General features: G+C 40.7%; 1 protein-coding gene across 1 annotated transcript in view; it reads left to right on the plus strand.

The window, feature by feature from the left end:
- Positions 1–602: 602 nt before the first annotated feature.
- FAS (Fas cell surface death receptor) overlaps positions 603–20,837 on the plus strand; it is a 32,984-nt gene continuing 12,749 nt past the window's right edge. Inside the window, exons 1-2 of the mRNA XM_052660967.1 lie at positions 603–807; positions 15,979–16,141. Of these exons, the coding sequence (XP_052516927.1) occupies positions 778–807; positions 15,979–16,141 (193 nt within the window). The 5' untranslated portion in view covers positions 603–777. The remainder of the gene's footprint in view (positions 808–15,978; positions 16,142–20,837) is intronic.

Consider the following 20,837-nt stretch of genomic DNA (forward strand, 5'->3'; position numbering starts at 1 on the left):
AGCTGTGTGATTCGTCTTAGGAGTTAGCTTTGTACTCCTCGTGAGAATAAAATACAGAGGGTCCTCCCTCTTCGGAATCCCCACAGCACTGCCACTACAGGCACTAGTCCGGGGTTCCTGTGAGTCTCTAACGTGGCCACCACGGCACACGGAGCTGAGCCAAGGCTGGGTCTGCTCTGGGAATCCCAGCAGTCAGCCGAGGCTCCTGCTCCGAGCAAGACGCGTGCGCTCTGCACCTTGGTCCTCCCCAGCCTCCCCAGTTGAAACTGCAGAAGAGTTTAGAAAGGACATGGGGCCGGTTCTCAGGATCCTCACCTGAACCCGAGCATGCCAGGAGACTGCGGAAACGCTCCCAACGGGGAATGCCCGTTTGTGCAACAAACGCTGGCTCTTTCCCCGCTCCCCGTTCAACACCCCTTCCACCACCCCACCCCCAACTCCAGGCGCAGGGTTGCAGAATCAAAGGCGCCCTCCCCTACCCGGGCGTTCCCCAGCTAAGCTTCCTCCTCCAGCCCCCACCCCCTGGCTCCGGCGACGTTACTTTTGGTCTTTTCAAATGAGCTACCAACAGGTGTTCAGACACGCTGCCGGAGAAAGAGGAAAGCGTCCGGAGAGTAACTGTGCGTGAGCGCCCGGGGCGGGCCCGGGAGGGGAGCACTCTTCCAGGCCGGCCGGAGCTCGGGGAGGGGCCAATCGGGGCTCACTACTCCCCGGGTGCGTAACTCGCCTTGGTGCCAGTTGCAAAGGCTCCTTCACTTCGGAGATTGCTCCACAGCCATGTCCGGGATCTGGGTTCACTTGTCACTGGTGAGTCGTCTCTGCCTCGGCGAGGGCCTCTCCCAGCTCGGCCCCTGGGCTGGCGCGGGACGCGCTCTGGGGCGGCCGGGGCAACGAGCGCGTGGGCGGCGGACTTGGCCGGCCTTTGCCGGGCTAGCTCCGCATGACTGCTAGGACTTCTCTTGAGGCGAGGTCTTAGGAAACCAGGCTACTCGTTTTTCCTGGGGCTCGATGCGAAGCTGCGAGCCTTCGAGGCAGGAGGAACATCTCTGGGAGCCCCCTGGGAACGCGGTTTGCGGCGCCGAGGGGGTGGGCGCGGGGGGCTGGCCGGCGCCGAGGATGTTTGGGGGCCGCTGCAGGGAGAGCCCCGTCTGGGGCAGGAAAGGGTCTTCTGGACAAGTCCTTGCTTGTCTCGCTAAGGCTGTGCTATGAACGCGTGCGCCTCGGGGCGGTGAGAACTTGCAGTCTCGAAATTGATAATACAAGTTTTTCCAACACTTCCCAACTTTAGGGAATAAATCAGCCTCGAGGCAGTGGTTACACCAGAGGCTTTGGGAGCGCACCGTTTCTTTCTTGAAAACGTTATCGTGGGGCTGAATGCGCCTTAAAGAGACTTGTTTACCTTTTTACTGCTACACAGAAAAAGAAACTGTTTTGTTTCCCTTCCGGGAATCCCTCTCCTTGAGAGTGAGTCACTATCTCAGGTTTGCCCCCCGCCCCTTTTTTTCCCTCTCTCTCTCTCTTCCGTTTTTTTTTTTTTTTTAATCTCTCATGGCTTGCCGGACTCGGGGGCGGGAGGTAACCCTGGCCCCATTGCTCAGGCGGCGGTACCTGCTGCCACCGCGCACGCGCTGAGCAGCCTGAACTTGGCTTAGAAGCGTAAGCCGCATCGACCTCTTTTGGAGAGTCCCTACCTCAGATATCCCGGCTTGGTGATGGCTGATCGAAGACCTTGGCCTCAAGGGGTTCATTTGAGTTCCGAACTCTCTGAAAACCAGTGGATTCTTATTTGCTGGGCCTCATCGACGTGCCAGGCAGTGTGATAGGAATGTTTATGAGTATGATCTCCGTCAATTCTCGCAGAGCTGCGCAGTATCTCCATCTTACAGATGGCAAAATGGGGTTCAGACAGCTTACGTAAGTCGAGTCCAAACAGTAAGAGGCAGGACTGAATTTAAATCCAATTTAGATTTCCAAAGCCTGGGGGGTGGGGTGGGGGTGTCGACCACACCTATGTCCAGATGACACCAAAAGTGGAAAAGAAAAAAAAATCGATGTCTGGAACTGTCTTGTGGTTGGAAAAAAAAAAATTCCCCCTGGTCCTTTTGGAAGTAATGTACGATATTTGGGCTCCTTTAGAAATTTTCTTTGAGAAAATTTGAGATTCAAAGTTGGGAAACCATTTATACAACCTCAAATCACATTCTTCCTTATCATGAACCACTGCCTTATTGCAGTCTTGGTTGCTTTGACAATCTCTTAGTTCTAGGAACAACAATTCTAACTAGTATAGCAAAATTATCAAAGCCCAGAGCTACACTTTACTTTTATAATCCTATAGCGTCTCTACCAGGGGTGCCTGTTTAAAACACCAAGGAAACTGCTTTTCTGAAAGAATGCACACGTATTCATACACACACATGTGCAAATACAGATTTACATTTATTTGTATATGCATATTATAATATCTATTATAATATATGATATATATTAAACATTCATTTATTATTGTTATATGATATGGAACCTCAGAAGTGAATGTTTATTGAATAAAATGTGTTAATATAGATGTGTAGAAAGAAAAAAAATCTGATATAACTGCATCACAGTCCTGTTTACATTTTGTAGTATATCCTCTATTTCCCTTTTCTAATATGACTCTTCAGTTTAGTTACACAGAATCCTGCCCTGCCCCCATCAGGGGCCCAGCATCACACCTCTATTCTTAAAGAAGTTTCCACACCATTATGTCACCTTGTGTGTCTCCAGAAAATGCTTGCTTTTATGATCTAGCACTTAGTAGGGCTTACTTACTAGTCGCAAATGAATTAAACCAGGGCATGAGTGCTAACTACATGGAACACAAGCAAATTTGGTTCAGTCGTGTCAGTGGACTGGAAAGGGATGGGAGGGAGCGGCCATGCTTGCTTTTTCCCTCTTTCTTCTCTAGGCCTCTCATCTCTAGTGTGATCTATCATCAGCAAATATCCCATCTTTTACCTCTTTCCTTCTTTCTTCCCTCTTGAAGTTAGTTTTCTCTCTCTTAGTTTCTGGGTGTCGTTCGGATGCAGAAGAAAAGGCAGTTACTTTAGAAATTTGTGTGAGAAATAGCTGTGAGCACTGCTGCTGCTTCTTTTAATAGCACATAGCTCTGATAGCTTTTGTTTTGTGCTATTTATGTCTATGGTTAGGCAATTACTAGATAGCCATTTTCCTGTCCTTTATTTCTTGGAGTTTTCGAAATTATGGTCAAGGGAAAGGAGAGGGCAGCTGAAAAAGAAACCGGTGTATTGAAAGTAATCATACAGGAGAGCTTTGAGGAGAAATAAAGGACAGTTGTTTAATTTGTAATTTAATAATTTTTCCATAAACCAGGCTAAGAAGCAAGAAATAGGTTGTAGTGTGTTTCTGTTTATTGTTGTTTTTAGCAGATTTTCCTTATCTCATGGTGGACTTGAAAATTCTTTTGAATAAAATATTATGAAATGTAATTTAAAACATTAACAACCAGCATGTAAAAACACACATTGATAAAAGATGGCAAGATTGGGGAGCAAAAATGAAACTGATATGTGAAGATCCTCAGGGCCTTCACCGCTAGCTTCAATTAGATGAATGAAAACTCTTCTATTGTCTATCTCCATAATACAGTTACCACCCTTAGTGGCAAAACTAGAGTTTAATTTAGAGAAAGCAGTTTTTCTTCCTGCACTGAGATTATAGAAGGAGAAAAGTGAGATAGAGGCAAAGAGGACTCAAGATTTTGATGTTGTCTCTAAGTAAGTTTCTTTCGAATACTAAACAAGTAATTTACTTCTAAATAGTTCCTAAGAGTGGAAGTGTCAGCATTTCAAAGGAACCTCTCTGAAGGCTACTAGCACTATACCACAACTGGTAAGGAGTAATCACTTTCTAAGAGATGATAAAAAACCTGAAAAAGGAAATCCCCCACTTGAAAACCCCTAATGAGTTAAGTACATTTTGGTAAATTATCTTGGGTTCCAAAAGTCCCTTAAATGAGCACATGTTTTGTAATAGATACTAAAGACTTATTGACTTATGATGAAAAGTAATAATATAAAGGTAATAACATGTATAGCTTGTTACCAAAAAATTATTTGCAGAATCATTATAAGTACCTTAATGGACAGTAGTGTATTCTTTTTGCTATGTCTGTGTATCTATTTACAAAAGTGGGAAAACTGCATTTAATACTTAATAAGTCCTTTCATTTCCCGGAAGACCTTTGCTTTTAAATGAAACAGATAAAATGAGTAAATAAATAAACAAAAATGAAATAAAGTAGTGTATCTTTGCTTTGTATGTAATTGAATCCCTAACACCAATTGAGTATCTTCCATTCAGTCTTAAACAGGAACAAATAATTCAAATGTACTTGCCTACTTTTATTTTCTTTGATGTGAGAGTATGAGTAGTAAGACTCGAATTAGAAAGTTAATTATTGTAAGACTGTTAACTTCACCTTCCTCAGAAGGAAATGGGCTGGTTCTCCTCTTTGATCACAGTTCCCTTCTTGATTTGGAATGAGCTTTGTGCAGCTGAGCCATCCCCATCTATGGACCAGTTAGAAACAGCAGCCATTGCTCTGTTGGACACCTGGCTAGAGACCCACTAAGTGGGGGGTGATAGTAACTTTTGTATGAAATTATGCATTTTGATTAAGGCTAGTCTTATAAATTAGCAGTCTGACTACAAACTCTTTCAGCAGATGTACTCAGCCCAGCAAAGCAAGCAAAACTACTATATATAGGTATTGTGAAGCTGTGAACTGGGATAAACTTGGGAAATTAGAATAAACTTTTTTGAAGTCATTAATGTCAGGCTGTCCTATAGTCGAGTGACACTGCATTGTAGATATAGTCACTTCCGTGTTCTGGGACACCATAAAAATATAACCTGTGAGAAGCGTCAGTACTTTTGATTTCTGAGATCAGAGATCTTGGAAAAAAGAGAGAGAGATAGAGAGAGACAGAGAAAATGAACTCAGAACGTGTGGCATAAGGTTCCCACCCCTTGCTGAGGTTTGAGCTTTGGTTTTTAGCCATCTTCACAAAAGGATGCTTGTCCCTAATGGACTGTTTTTTTCATATGAATGTCTGTCTTAGGCGTGATTTCAAAAATTGGGCTTACATTGCCCCAGACTATGTTTTTGTTTTTTATTGTTTATTTATTTGGCTGCACTGGGTCTTAGCTGCAGCATGCAAGGTCTTTATTTGGAGCATGTGGAATCTAGTTCCCTGACCAAGGATCGAACTGAGGAGCCAACCCAGGCCCCTTGCATTGGGAGCATGGAGTCTTAGCCACTGGACCACAAGGGAAGTCACCACCCCTGACTGTATTATGTCTATGCTGCACTGTCTTGACACATACAGAATATATATAGGCAGGTATGTATTTTTCATATTAGTTGCCCCATTTAAATGTTGGAGGATTTTGGTTTCTCTTGAAAAATGAAAGGTCTAGAGCCACATGCCACCTGGTCCCCACCCTCCTGGATCAGAAGGCTGCCCCTTGGGTCCAGGTGTGCCTCCATTTTGACAGCCCTGCCTACACTATGTTTTCTGTTCCACCTGGATGCTTTACTCCTGTGACCCCTCTGGGCATTTGAGAATTCTTGGGCTCTAGTTTAGGACTCGGTAATCCTCCCATTTCCTCCACCAAAGATGACTTCTCTTCCTTTCAGGCTTATTTTTAGAAGGGTCATTATGTCTCCATGAAAAGTCAAATTCTGATTGGCAAGTGCAGAGCACAGAGGCTGTTGGTCTGTAATACTCTTCTCTCATGTAAATGTACTCATCTGCTAACCTCAGATTTCGCTTCCTCCAGCCCTGAAGACCTTCCCAGGTCTTCAGCTGGGAGGAGCAGCAAAATAACCAGGGTTATTAGATACTAAGCATAATCATGAGGAGGCCCCATTCTCCGAGATCCTGATTCTGTAGGTCTCTGTTGGGACCAAAGCATTTCTTATTTTTAATGTATCACTGTGTATGTGTGTGCTCAGTTTTGTCCAACTCTTTGTGACCCCATGGACTGTAGCCCACCCGGCTCCTCTGTCCTTGGGATTTCCCAGGCAAGAATACTGGAGTGGGTTGCCTTATCCTTCTACAGGGGATCTTCCTGACCCAGGGATCGAACATGCATCTCTGTGTCTCCTGCAGTTCAGGCGGATTCTTTACCCGCTGAGCCGTTGGGGAAACCATCACTACATGATTCTAATGTTTTTCAGGGTTTTGAGGACAGTTTTTCTAACTCTAGCACAAAACCCCAAATCTAATCCCAAATGGAATTCTCTAGGTTTCCTCATTTTATTTATGACTTGATTCAGTCATTAGTCTAACCAATCACTTAGTCTCAGTTTGGTTCAGTTCAGTTCAGTCGCTCAGTCATGTCCGACTCTTTGTGACCCTATGAATTGCAGCACGCCAGGCCTCCCTGTCCATCACCAACTCCCGGAGTTCACTCAGACTCATGTCCATCGAGTCTGTGATGCCATCCAGCCATCTCATTCTCTGTTGTCCCCTTCTCCTCCTGTCCTCAATCCCTCCCAGCATCAGAGTCTTTTCCAATGAGTCAACTCTTCTCATGAGGTGTCCAAAGTACTGGAGTTAGAGCTTCAGCATCATTCCTTCCAAAGAAATCCCAGGGCTGATCTCCTTCAGAATGGATTGGTTGGATCTCCTTGCAGTCCAAGGGACTCTCAAGAGTCTTCTCCAACACCACACTTCAAATGCATCAATTCTTCGGTGCTCAGCCTTCTTCACAGTCCAACTCTCACATCCATACATGACCACTAGTAAAACCATAGCCTTGCCTAGACAGACGGACCTTAGTCGGCAAAGTAATGTCTCTGCTTTTGAATATGCTATCTAGGTTGGTCATAACTTTTCTTCCAAGGAGTAAGCGTCTTTTAATTTCATGGCTGTAGTCACCATCTGCAGTGATTCTGGAGCCTAAAAAAATAAAGTCTGACACTGTTTCCACTGTTTCCCATCTATTTCCCATGAAGTGATGGGACCAGATGCCATGATCTTCGTTTTCTGAATGTTGAGCTTTAAGCCAACTTTTTCGCTCTCCTCTTTCACTTTCCTCAAGAGGCTTCTTAGCTCCTCTTCACTTTCTGCCATAAGGGTGGTGTCATCTGCATATCTGAGGTTATTGATATTTCTCCCTGGAATCTTGTTTCCAGCTTGTGCTTCTTCCAGTCCAGCGTTTCTCATGATGTACTCTGCATAGAAGTTAAATAAGCAGGGTGACAATATACAGCCTTGACGTACTCCTTTTCCTATTTGGAACCAGTCTGTTGTTCCACGTCCAGTTCTAACTGTTGCTTCCTGACCTGCATACAGATTTCTCAAGAGGCAGGTGAGGTGGTCTGGTGTTCCCATCTCTTTCAGAATTTTCCACAGTTTCTTGTGATCCACACAGTCAAAGGCTTTGGCATAGTCAATAAAGCAGAAATAGATGTTTTTCCAGAACTCTCTTGCTTTTTCCATGATCCAGCGGATGTTGGCAATTTGATCTCTGGTTCCTCTGCCTTTTCTAAAACCAGCTTGAACGTCAAGGAGTTCATGGTTCACATATTGCTGAAGCCTGACTTGGAGAATTTTGAGCATTATTTAACTAGCATGTGAGATGAGTGCAATTGTGCGGTAGTTTGAACATTCTTTGGCATTGCCTTTCTTTGGGATTGGAATGAAAACGGACCTTTTCCAGTCCTGTGGCCGCTGCTGAGTTTTCCAAATTTGCTGGCATATTGAGTGCAGCACTTTCACAGCATCATCTTTCAGGATTTGAAACAGCTCAGTTGGAATTCCATCACCTCCACTAGCTTTGTTCATAGTGATGCTTTCTAAGGCCCACTTGACTTCACATTCCAGGATGTCTGGTTCTAGATTAGTGATCACATCATCATGATTATCTGGGTCGTGAAGATCTTTTTTGTACAGTTATTCTGTGTATTCTTGCCACCTCTTCTTAATATCTTCTGCTTCTGTTAGGTCCATACCATTTCTGTCCTTTATCGAGCCCATCTTTGCATGAAATGTTCCCTTGGTATCTCTAATTTTCTTGAAGTGATCTCTAGTCTTTCCCATTCTGTTGTTTTCCTCTATTTCTTTGCATTGATCGCTGAAGAAGGCTTTCTTATCTCTTCTTGCTATTCTTTGGAACTCTGCATTTAGATGCCTATATCTTACCTTTTCTCCTTTGCTTTTCGCCTCTCTTCTCTTCACAGCTATTTGTAAGGCCTCCCCAGACAGCCATTTTGCTCTTTTGCATTTCTTTTCCATGGGGATGGTCTTGATCCCTGTCTCCTGCACAATGTCACAAACTTCATTCCATAGTTCATCAGGCACTCTATCTATCAGATCTAGGCCCTTAAATCTATTTCTCACTTCCACTTACTCTACTGACTGCTGTCTCTCTCCTGGTCTTCCCAGAAACCAGCCTTAAGAAAGAATGAAGACCTTACTGGAATAAGATTACCTTGTGTGTGTTTTTATTTACACACAAAAAATAAGAGTGAATGAAATCTTCGCTTATCTCTTTAATACTGAAAAGTTTCTGTGTATAGAAAATTTAGAATACTTGTTTTTATTTCACTTTTTCAATAATGCACCTACTACAAAATACCATCACTATTAATATTATCTCACTTTCTATACAAATATATTAGAGATGCATTGAACAGTCAGACATGTTGGACTATTAGTGGTGTTTTAGAAGTTCTTTTACCTAAAGTGGTGATCAGTAACTAAAAGTCTGAAAAGGGAATGACCAGTACTCATCTGTTGTTACAGTTGTGTCCTGGACAGTAGGGGCCAGTGAGATTTCAACTTCCTAGCGGAGGTCTGTAAGACTGGGAAGTTCAGGTTCCTCCTGGCCCCGGAGGATTCCAGTTCTCAAGACCATTTTCAGCCTCTTGTCTGTTTAGCACAGTGATGGTTGAAGATGGGAAATCCTAATGCTTAGCTGCAAGGGATGCCCAAATGTGTGTGCACCATGGACCTCCCTCAAATCCAGACTCTGAGGGAATCGAGACAGTGGTGTGGGCCGATAGGTACTCATTTCCTGTGGCTGCGGTAACTGGGTGGCTTAAACAATAGAAATGTGTTTTCTCTCAGTTCTGGAGGCTAGACGTCTGAGATCAAGATGTCACCAAGTTCGGCTCCTTCTGAAGACCGCGAGGTGACGATCGGTCCCGTGCTCCTCTCCTTGGCTTGTGAATGCCCTTCCCCCTGTCTCCTCTTATCCTCTTCCCCTTGTCCCTGTCTGCGCCCAAATTTCCTCCTCTGAGAGGGACACCAGTCGCATTGGATTAGGGTGCACCCAATGACCTCATTTTAATTTCCTCTTTAAAGACTCTGTCTCTAAATATGCTGACATTTTGGGTTACTGGGGTTAAGTCTTCAACAGAAGAATTTGGAGGTGAGGGAGAGACCACTCGGCCCATAAGAGTCTGACTCTCTTGATCCAGCTGTATGACATGGTCCAGGCACCTGCCCGCCAGTTTGGGACATAGCTTCTTTTAACGGATGAAGGGCTTGGGTTCTAACACTCTTCCCAATTATTACTGGAGAGCTTGTAGTCTGTCTGAAGTATGTGCTCAGTATCAAAAATTCTCACTGAGCATTCTAAGCATCTGTCTTCTTATTCTTGTCATTTGAAGGACTGCCATTTTTCACCTTCAGACACCTTTTTTTTTCTCCTCTACTTTTAAAAATTCTTTTCCTGTTGTTTTGAACTTCACTGAGAACAGAAAAAAAGGTGATTTTTTTTTTTAAACTTCCTTTTCAAACCCTGGCTCATCTCTTAGGGCTAATTGCCACACTGATTCTTTGAAGTAACCCTATTGGGATTCTCAGTTTCTTCTAGTAGTTTGTTTAATTCAGTCACTGTGAGGCTACTCTATTTGTAATTGCCATGTTAGATCTTGAGTGTTTACAATTCCTGGGAAAGCATGGTGAGCTTGTCAAAGGGGAGTGATATGCTTCAAGGGTGGTCATCGATTTCTGGATCTTGCCCTCCCTGCTTTGTTTCCTCTATGTAGTAACGGAGTTGGCTATGAAAAGTGATCCATCATATGATGCAATTAATTAATATCCATCATATGATGCAATTAATTAATATAAAGTCAACTGTCATCTGATACAAGGGACAGACTCTCATGTCAGCCTGTTTTTGAGAGTTTCAAAGGGAGCAAATGCAAAGATCAATGGTAGGCTAGGAGGACTCCTGGTTCCTAGCTATTCACTGCAAATCCCCGCCCCTACAAGGGACTCACAGTGCCTTTGATGGCTGTGCTCAGAAACTCAGCACCCAGATGGGAGGAAGGGAAACCCAAACTCCTCTTGTTTTCAAGATGCAGATCAGGGCTAGGAAGTTTCCGCTTCCCTGCCAGCCAGAATCCCAGCCTGGATAGCCCTGCCACAGTTTTCCCAAACTAGAGGGCTTGGGATGGACTTCTGGTTTCCAGAAAGTTCCTGCTAACTTCCTCCACCCTCAACACACATTTGCTTTGAAGGTTCGTTGTAAAATTAACACTCAGGCATCTTGCCCACAATTGTCTGGAAACAGACTGCATTGTTTACATGCATAAATGGGGAAAGCAATTAGGAAACTGATTTATAAACCAGAACCAGAGTCCAGATTTGCACCAGAGGTGCCGAGTCTTCCCTTAGCCCGTCCTAACGGGGGTTATCCAATGAGTCATTTCACATACTCTGTTCAGCTTCCTCAGCTATAAAATAAGAAAGTAATAATTCCTCATGTCTAGGTTTATTGTGGCGACCATGAGGTGATATATATAAATGAACTTTGTAACACGCCAGGCAAATGTCAAGGAAGGATAGGTAAATAACTCTAGGGTTTGGTTTCCTGACAACACTTTCATGAATGATTCAGAGGGACTCTACCCATTCGACCTAATGACATCTTGGTCATAATAGTCTCCTCACTTAGGATGCTAGATATGAATTGCCACTTCATTGTCAGAACTCTCGAGATTCTGAATTTAAGAGACTGTAATATTTTTACGTGCCGTTTCTCAAAATGAATTTCACCAGGTTTTTGACCTTATGCTGTTAAAGCATCTACTGGGCATGCTAAATAACAAATCTTACCTTTCTTCATCATTTCATAAGAAATTTTCTGATTTGCAGAAAATATTAAAACCTTGTAAATAAGGAAAGACTCAAGAAGATCCATTTTTTAAATCTATGTGGAAGTTGAGCAGATGGTTACATGGTCCCTTTCTGCTGTGATGTTTCAGGATTCTACAAGATTGCAGCATCTGTGGTTGTGACTGGCTGTATGATCCCACTGCACTGTGTCTTTAATAGCCAACATGTTAATTACCTGTGTGGTTCAGGAGACATTGATCTTCATCTCTGTTAATAGCTAACTGTTAATAATATTTTTGCTGAGGACCTCAGGTATGTCCCCATTTGGGCTAAGCCAAGTTCCTCTGGGTGTGACTTGCCTGGAAAGCCCTTTTCAGCTAATCATCTACTTGCAACAAGTCAGTTTTCTTATTCAATGGCCTACACAGACAGCTCTTCCTGAAAGAGCACTGCCTCACACGTTAAATTCTCCATGCCCCCTAAGCTTGCCTTATTCCTTTAAATAGTCCTCATTCCTCCCGGTTATGTTGCCTGTTTCTCTGTTTCTTCATCATTTCCCTTCACGTGATGCCTAATATTATTTGTCTACATGACTGGACCATAGCACCCAGATATTTGTTCAAACAGTACTCTGGATATTTCTGTGAAGGTTTTGTTTGCTTTGTATGAGCTGAACATTTAAAGTGCTAAACTTTGAGTAAATTAGATACCTTCTGTAATGTGTGTGGGTCTCATTCAATCAGTTGAAGGCCTTAGTAGAACGAAGACTGAGACCCCCTAAGGAAGAAAGAATTCTGCCAGACTGCCTTTGAACTTCAGCTGCTACTCTCCTCTGACTCTCCAACATACTGACCTACCCCATCAGCAGAATCTGGACATGCCAAGCCTTTACAGTTGTGTGAGCCAATCCCTGAAAATCAATCAGTCTCTCTTTCTTCATACACATACACATACACACACACTCACTCACTCACACTCAGTACTGGGCCTGTTTTTCTTAAGAAGCCTGACTAATAACTTCATTTACATATAAATGCTATAAGAGCTGAGTCTTTATCTGTACACTGCTCTGTTCCCAGAGTCTGTCTGGCGCAAAGCAGGCACTCAACTGGAGAAGGAAATGGCAGCCCACTCCAGTATTTTTGCCTGGGAAATCCCATGGACAGAGGATCCTGGTAGGCTACAGTCCATGGGGTCACAAACAACTGGACATGGCTGAGTGACTAAACAGCAACAAAGGTACTCAGCAAAGTGTTTGCTCATTTAAATAATTAATGTATCAGCTAAGATTATTCCCAGCAGAATCTAAAACTGAGGTCCTTTTGACTTTTTAATCTTTGTTATGATGGTTAATTTTATTCCTTTTTTCCCCATTTGGTTATCATTTTCCTTAGAATATCTGCTTCTCAAATCTTTAACTAATTTTCTGGCCTTTTCAGCTTTTTTGAAAAACAATTTTTGAGCATTCTGATCATTTAGTTCTTTGTGGGTTTCCTGCCTTGTCACAATTAAAAACACCCCAGTTTCTGCCAGGAAAGTTTAGGTTAAATCTTTGCATACTGCAAACTTGAGCTAATATAAAAACTTTTAAAAATGCAAGCTGTGTGGAAACTGCTTACATCGTATCATGTAACAGTTAGAATATGCTCTTTAGACCCATCTTTCTTTTTTTAATACTTGACATAATTCTTTGATGCTGAAGTAAGTAGGAAATGTTTCCAGAAATTGAGCTCTCTAAAGCTGGTGTGATCAAATATGAGGTGAGTTTGGTGCCGGTGTCTGCTTCATGGCCAGTGATATTTATGTCTTTCACTGTTTACTCCAAGATTCACATTTCTCAAATTCTGAATGTATTTTGGACAGTGACTTTTGATTTCCAGTCAAAAACTTCAACACTAAAACGAAATGTATTAGCAAGTACATTTCTTTCAGACAGTTCCAGAAAGTTGAGCATATGCACAGTGTTTTTAGAAATAACACTAATATAACAATTCATAAATATAAAACATGCTGCTCCTCTGAGCACTCGATCATTTAAACCAGGAATTGTGGACCTGCTCATAATATTGTCACATGATTACTGAATGAAATTAGCATACCAAGGAAGATGGACCCTGTAGCTGTAGGGTACACACACACACACACACACACACACACACGCTGCTGTGTATCAGCCTTGAGCACCTTTGAGTTGTCAGTTTTGACTAGTCCAATTTTGACTCAAATCTCTTTGAGTTTAAATGTGCGGCATTTTGTTCAGTTTCTGGTGAGAAGAGAAACCAGAATTGAAAGAGGAGAACAAGTAGTATCTCTCTGTTAATTCCCTCTTTCCAGGCCTTGAGGTTTGGTTGCTCCTACTCAGTTTGGTTGCTTCGATTCAGTTTCCCATTATCTGTTGTAGAAGGGGCTTACTGATTTCTTCTAGCAGAGACTTGTACATTTGTGCAAGAATTTCCATGTGCTGGCAATGCCTGGAATGTTATATGGTTAGTATATTTAATTCCTGACTGTCACATTGAGCAAAGTTTGTGATAGAATAAGGATCCTAAAACATGGGTGATTTTTATTTGAAAGCCCTTCCCATCTTAACAGTGAGTGCTTTGGTGTGATTTCAATCACATTATTTCCTAAAGTGTCCAGTTCAGTTACTGTTCATTAGCTATTGATTCTATGATTTAGAAGAGGGACTAATATTAACAGATTGATCTTCTGTAGAGAAGGTAAGAATTGATTGGGGAACTGTCATCTTGAAAAGAGAAATTGATACTGATAAATATCTTTAGTTCAGAGCTGCTTTAGAAAAAGACCATAGATTCAAATGTGTTTTAAAAAGTAAAAGTCAGGCAAATATAATGTTAAAAAATTCCCAAATGATAAATATATTACAAATGACACGCCCCTGTGCAAGCCTGCTTTTGGAAACTTAAAATTCATCTTCGATTATAATCAGTGTTACACATCTCTGTATTCATAGGACCTGGCACAGAGTAGGTGCTAAAGAAATGTCTGTTGGGTTGAAAAGGCAGTGGTTTGATAGTGAAGCCAGCACACTGAGGCATAATTCCTCTGATCTGTTTACCAGCTCCAGTTATTCTTTAAATAGAATCGTTGACATAGAAAAAGTAAGCTACATTTTATGGTGAATGGGGTGTAGCAGGAAAAACACTGTAATATGAGGAAGGTGACTTGGACAAGACCTAGCTCTCTGCTTTTTGCTCATGAGTGATCCTGGATAAGCCAGGTATTTTCTTGATATTTTGGTGTGACTTTTTCTCCTGGAGTCTGGGTGTTAGTAATGGATTTTTGTTTTTTTATTTATTTTTAAAATGCTTTTCTTTCTTTCTTTCTTTGACTGGGCTGGGTCTTAGTTGCAGCATGTGAGTCTTTGTTGCTGCACACAGAGTCTCTCTCTAGTCTTAGCACGTGGGCTCCAGAGCTTGTGGGCTTCAGTAGTTGTACACGGGCTTAGTTGCTCCATGGGATCTTAGTTTCTCCAACCAGGGATCGAATCCATGTCTTCTGCATTGCAAGGTGGATTCTTAAGCACTAGACTACCAGGGAAGTCCCTGGAAATGCATTTTTAAATCAGCCATCTCAGAAGGAAAAGATGGCAACCTCCTTCATCCTTCCTTCCTTGGAGGTCCCATGGTATCTTGTAACTTAGAGGGGAATGCAGGCTTTGGTGACAAAGGGGGAAGGGCTAAAAGGGAAGAATTGGGGACTCCTGTGACAGTGATGTATACACAAAGAATATTTAGTTCCCTTAACCCAGAAGATGTCATGAAGTAGAAAAAATAATGTATGCCATGAAAAACGTGATAAATGACCTTGAGGGAAAAAACCCTCAGAACTAGTAGTTTAAAAAATTTTGATGCTTAGCAATGAATTTACGTATTCCACACAGAATGAAAGATTATTTAAATTTGTGTTTAGAGAGACAAACAATAAATGTTTAGAAAACCTGAGAAAGGGATCAAACAGACATTAACCCCAAATGTTTCTATACATTTTAGGAGCTTATTTTTCTGAGGAACTCAAGCCTACAACTGACTAAGATAAATTTGACAGTGTCCCTTATGGATTTTGTCTCCCAAACAAAGGAACCAATATTGAAAGAAGTTCATTTTTCCTGAATAAAAGTGAAAAACATCCTGTTGGATTTATTGTGACAGCCACCAGGCTTTTCTGTCCATGATTCTTCAGGCAAGAATACTGGAGTGGGTTGCCATTTCCTTCTCCAGCAGATCTTCCCCACCGGGGGATTGAACTTGAGTCTTCTGCACTGTTGGGCAGATAATTTACTGTCTGAGGCACCTGTTAGTGCTGGTTAACCAGGAAGGATTTCATCAGCACTGAAGATTCTGTCACTATATATAAAAAAGGAAGAAACAGAACATGCTGTAAGCTAAGTACCGGGTTTGGGAGAAATTACCACTTTTTATCCTCGCAGCACTTCAAAGCAGAAAGTACTGTTGTCTCTTACAGATCAGGACCTTGAGGATCACCGAGGTTATCTAACTTGCCTAAAGTCAGTGTCGACAGCAGAGCTAGGATTCAAACCACAGTTGTTTTGAAATTTCATGTTTTTTCCCAGTCTGCTGTGTTGTCCCTTGAGCTACCATCTGTGATGCTGTGTCTCAGATGGTTCGGAGAACCCGAGGTTTAGACTGTTATGCGGTTGACCTGCTCCTTTTTTGGAGATGGGTCAGTGGAAGGATGGAGCCTACGTCGATCTGTGTGCAGCAAATAAAACACAGCCGTTTGGGGTGAGGTAACACCTTTTCTCCAAGTTGCTTAGTTCAGAAGTCAGTAAAATTCTGTTCTTGCTTTCCTTTTACAGATATTTATCTCTGTTTCTGGACCATTGTCTAAAGGTGAAAATGCCCACGTGGCTGGTATCAACTCTGAGGGGCTGAGATTGAATAAGAATATTACTGGAGCAAGTTCCTGCCAAGAAGGCCTATATCGTGAGCACCTGTTTTGCTGTCAGCCTTGTCCTCCTGGTATGTTATACACACGCAAACAAAAGCAATCCAGTAATCAGAGTGAAAATCGGGGTGAGGAGTAGCATGTGGTCATAAGGAAGAGAGTGTTTTTATAGCATTCACTCCTGCATTATGGCATGACTGAAAAGAAAAAAACTATGACATTATTTTCCCAAGACTAGCTTAATTTTTAAATGTATTTACTTTTTAATTGAAGGATAATTGCTTTACAGAATTTTGTTGTTTTCTGCCAAACATCAACACGAATCAGCCATGGGTGTACATATGTCCCCTCCCTCTTGAATCTCCTCCCCATCCCACCCCTCTACATTGTCACAGAGCCCCTGTTTGAGTTCCCTGAGACACACAGCGAATTCCTGTTGGCTGTCCATTTTACATTTTACATGGGAATGTAAGTTTCCACATTACTCTCTCCATACATCTCACCTTCTCCCCCACTCTCCCCATGTCTGTAAATCTGTTCTCTATGTCTGTTTCTCCATTGCTGTCTTGCTAATAAATTCATCAGTACCATCTTTCTAGATTCCATATATATGCATTAGTATATGTTATTTATCTTTCTCTTTTTGACTTACTTCACTCTGTATAATAGGCTCTAGGTTCATCCACTTCATTAGAACTGACTCAAATGTGTTCCTTTTTATGGCTGAGTAATATTTCATTGTGTATATATACTACAACTTCTTAATTCATTCATCTGTCGATGGACATCTACGTTGCTTCCATGTTCTAGCTATCGTAAATAGTGCTGCAATGATCGTTGGAGTACATGTGTCTTTTTCAACTTTGGTTTCCTCAGGGTATATGCCTAGGAGTGGGACTGCTGGGTCATAAGGTGGTTTCATTCCTCCAAGACTAGCTTATTTTATCTTTATCACACTGGTTTGATGTGAGCATGAGTAAATAAAATTTGTAAATGACATGTACCTCAGAGGTGAGAGGATTTATTTGTTTAGCTCCATTTTTCAATAGCCAAAAGAGACTAATTTGTAGATATTAAAACTTACCACATCAGAACTGGTTAGAATGTATCATAATAATTGTGGAGCTCTAAAAGCAAGAAACTTCTACCCTTAAGAGATATGTCTCAACACTTCCCTTCAACCAGAAAGTCTCTAAGAAAAATGTTTGTCCTAGCACTGAAGCCTGAAAAATACATTTGCATTTTGCAACCGAATAACTAGATGAGCTAGAAAAGCAACGGATAAAAACCAACCATTTTTTAAAATCAGTATTGAAAACCAATTTCAAAATGGAAATCCTCTGAACACTAGCCAATTAAAAGCTAAGCAAAATGCAGTTGTGCAGACTTTTATTATCAACACGGAGTAGAGTTGACTACTATGTTATACAGATAAGCATTTCCCAGCTGCATCATGAAGGAAGACAGGAAGATAAAGGAAAACAGCACATGGGCATATATAGTAGATTAATAGAACCGTAAAGGATGGTAGTAGGTTTCATGTTTGGCTTTCCAGGCCTCCAGTACTTAAGCTGCTAAACAGATGTGGGTCCTGTTTATGAAAAGATTCTAACAGTCTTACTTGGCCTTCTCTCCAGGTTTAACAACCAACCCTTATGGAAAATCTGTCATAATCCAACCCATTTATATTTAAGCCTGTTTATATTTAGTCTTCTCCAAATGAGAATAAAGAATGGCTTCCTGGCTTTTTGTAATCTGTTGGTAAAGAATCCGCCTGCAGTGCAGGATACCTGGGTTTGATCCCTGTGTTGGAAAGATCCCCTGGAGAGGAGAAGGCAATGGCACCCTACTCCAGTACTCTTCCCTGGAAAATCCCATGGACAGAGGAGCCTGGTAGACTACAGTCCATGGGGTTGCAAAGAGTTAGACATGACTGAGCGACTTCATGCTCACTCACAAACACCATCTATTTGTCTTATGAATTGAGATCTTTACTCATATTTTTAAACCCTAAAATGCAAATTAAAATAAAGATAATATGGTTTGCATATCAAGTTGTTAAGGACTTTTGTTGGCTTGCTTTTTTTGTTTTGCTTTCTTTTATTTTCATTTTCAAAGTGATCTCAGTCATAGTGAGTTTGCTTATGAGATAAGCAAACTCTCCTATGTCACTCTTGGAATGTCAATTGTTAAAACATTTTAAGAAAGAAATTCGGATATGTGGGTCAAAAAATTGAAAATCTACTGATACTATAATAGATTTGTAGAAAAATGTCTGAAGAAAATAGTAAAAAATAAAAGAAATATATGCATAACATTTCACTGTGATATCCAATGATGTGAGATTAAGTAAATTTCAAAGTATTCAAAGACTGGAATACTATGTATCAATCAAAATCATGTTTTCTGATATATTCTTGATATAAACCTCAATGTGTATAAATTTCCTTAAGAGATTTCTAACTGATCTGCTGGCTGGATTAACCGATTCTCTCTGCTCCATCTCTAAAACATCCTGGATGGTGTCCAATATGTACTAAACATCTTCCCACTTCTATTCCTTCTTGAAAAAAAATTTAAGCTTATCAATATCCAAGTTGCTTCCAAAAATTTTTGCGGTGGTAATATATAATTTAACATTACGTAAATCAGTAAACAAATACACATAAAAAACATTTAATTTCTATTAAAATTATTTTTAATTCTTTGAAGAATTTCCGTAAAGTCGAGTTACTAAAAAAATTATTAATGAACTAGGTGGAGGCAAAATACATGGGAAAAATAATGAAACTGTGAAAGCCTTTCATACAGATTACTGAAGTCTTTAACTTTGCTTTCCATCAAAAAGAAAGGAAGAAGGAAAAAGAAAAAAGAAATTGTGAGTGATACATTTTGGATGTGACTTAAGTGAGAAAGAAGCTGGAATTCTAATAACTTGTTTCTATATCACAAGAGTGGCAAATAATTATACAGTTATACTTCATAAACTGAATTATTTATAGTAATTTTCCTGTGATCCCCTATGTGAATTGACATTTTTTTAATCAAAAAAGTCCTTATCACATCACCATATTCAATAAGAAGGATTCTATGGTACACTGCATACATTGCATATATATATGTTTATATTTATATATACACACACACACATACATATACACATAGGTATGTCTGCATACATATACTCACATGTATATATGTGTATTTATATGTGTAGGAATGCACCAAAATAATATCTCAGAGTGGTTGATATATAGATGCTTTTTATACTTTCCTAAAATGTATACAGTGAGCATATGTAGTAGTATACTCAGAAACAAATATATTTTAAAATATTATTTTCAAGAAAACAACTTCTTTTTTAATATTTTGATAAATTTAGGTTTTATACATTGGAAGAAAGAAAGAACTTGTGATATTATGTCTCTGTCATGCCATAGGCATTCTGCAAGGTAATTCATTAAAGAGGTCAGTCCATTTAGAAAGCAGTATTATTCTACTGGCAAGCAATTAAAGTTGTACTTTGACTTGGTTTTCTTAAACATACTGCTGCAATGATATAGAACCCTGATGCCCTGTATTTAAATTTGGTTCTGAGTTTCCACGATTGGTTTATTTTTTATATTGACATATGATTGCCTTTGTTTACTAAAGTATTGTATATGTTTAAATTTCATGACTTGTTTATGTATTGAGTAGTATTTTGTTTTATCAAAAGGAATGCTGTGAAAAGAAATTATTAAGAAAGTCATGTTCCTAGGAAAGATAGTATACATAATTTTTGCTGTTCATGCGAATAGGGCAGATTAAACTTTAAAGTGCATACCAGCGCTCTTCAGGAAACATCCTGGAAGATATTACTGGACACTTTGCTAACATCCCATTGGCCAAAATTTAATTACATACCCATGCAAAGGATGCTGGGAGATGTAGTCTTGACTCAGGGCAGCCATGTCTCCTAGTAAATATTCTCTTCTTATGAGAGAAGGAAAAATGGATATTAGGTGAATCAGGGATCTCTGCAACATTGACTGATCTTTTACAAAGTTCTAAATTAAGACAAATGTAAAGACATTGTAATGTGTTAAACTGTGTAGTAATCACCATTTGCAGTTAGGTTTTTGGCACCATAGTGGGCATACCAAGTAAATAGCTCCCCAGTAAAGTGATCCCAGGAAGGCAAACTGACTTCTGAGAGAGAATTATGGGACGTTGTTAAAAAGGAAAGGGAAAGCAAGTGAAGAATCATGCTCTGGTACACACATTCTCTGGTGCAGCAGATAAGCCACTGGGACTGAGATGAAGGCAGATAAATAGGACAGAGCCCCTGATCTGTTTTATCAGAGCCCCTGAAAAGTTTTGTTGTATTAATAGTTTGTAATATGATAGCTGAAATCTTTACCAAGCAGATATTCAATTGTGTTTCATAGTTTAAGTTCTGGCATCAGACACTGCTTTCAGATCCTCCGTCTGACACTTACAGGATGACCACCGTATTCTGGTTTGCCTGAGACTTCCCCAATTTTAGCACTAAAAGTCTCACATCCTGGGCAAACAGGGATGATTGGTCCTCCTAGCTATTTACAAGCTTCATGTCCTTGGGCAAGATACTTGATTTCTTTGAGTCTGGTTCTTTAACTGTGAAATGGAAGTAGTAATAGTTCTGACCTTTTGTGATTATTGTGAACAATAATCTGTTAATAGTGTGTAGCAGAGTGCTTGGCTCAATAAGTGTTAATATTATCATTTATTGTTACCACTGTAAGAAGT

Source organism: Budorcas taxicolor, chromosome 23, assembly GCF_023091745.1.
Source record: "Budorcas taxicolor isolate Tak-1 chromosome 23, Takin1.1, whole genome shotgun sequence".
In the NCBI taxonomy this organism is placed as follows: Eukaryota; Metazoa; Chordata; class Mammalia; order Artiodactyla; family Bovidae; genus Budorcas; species Budorcas taxicolor.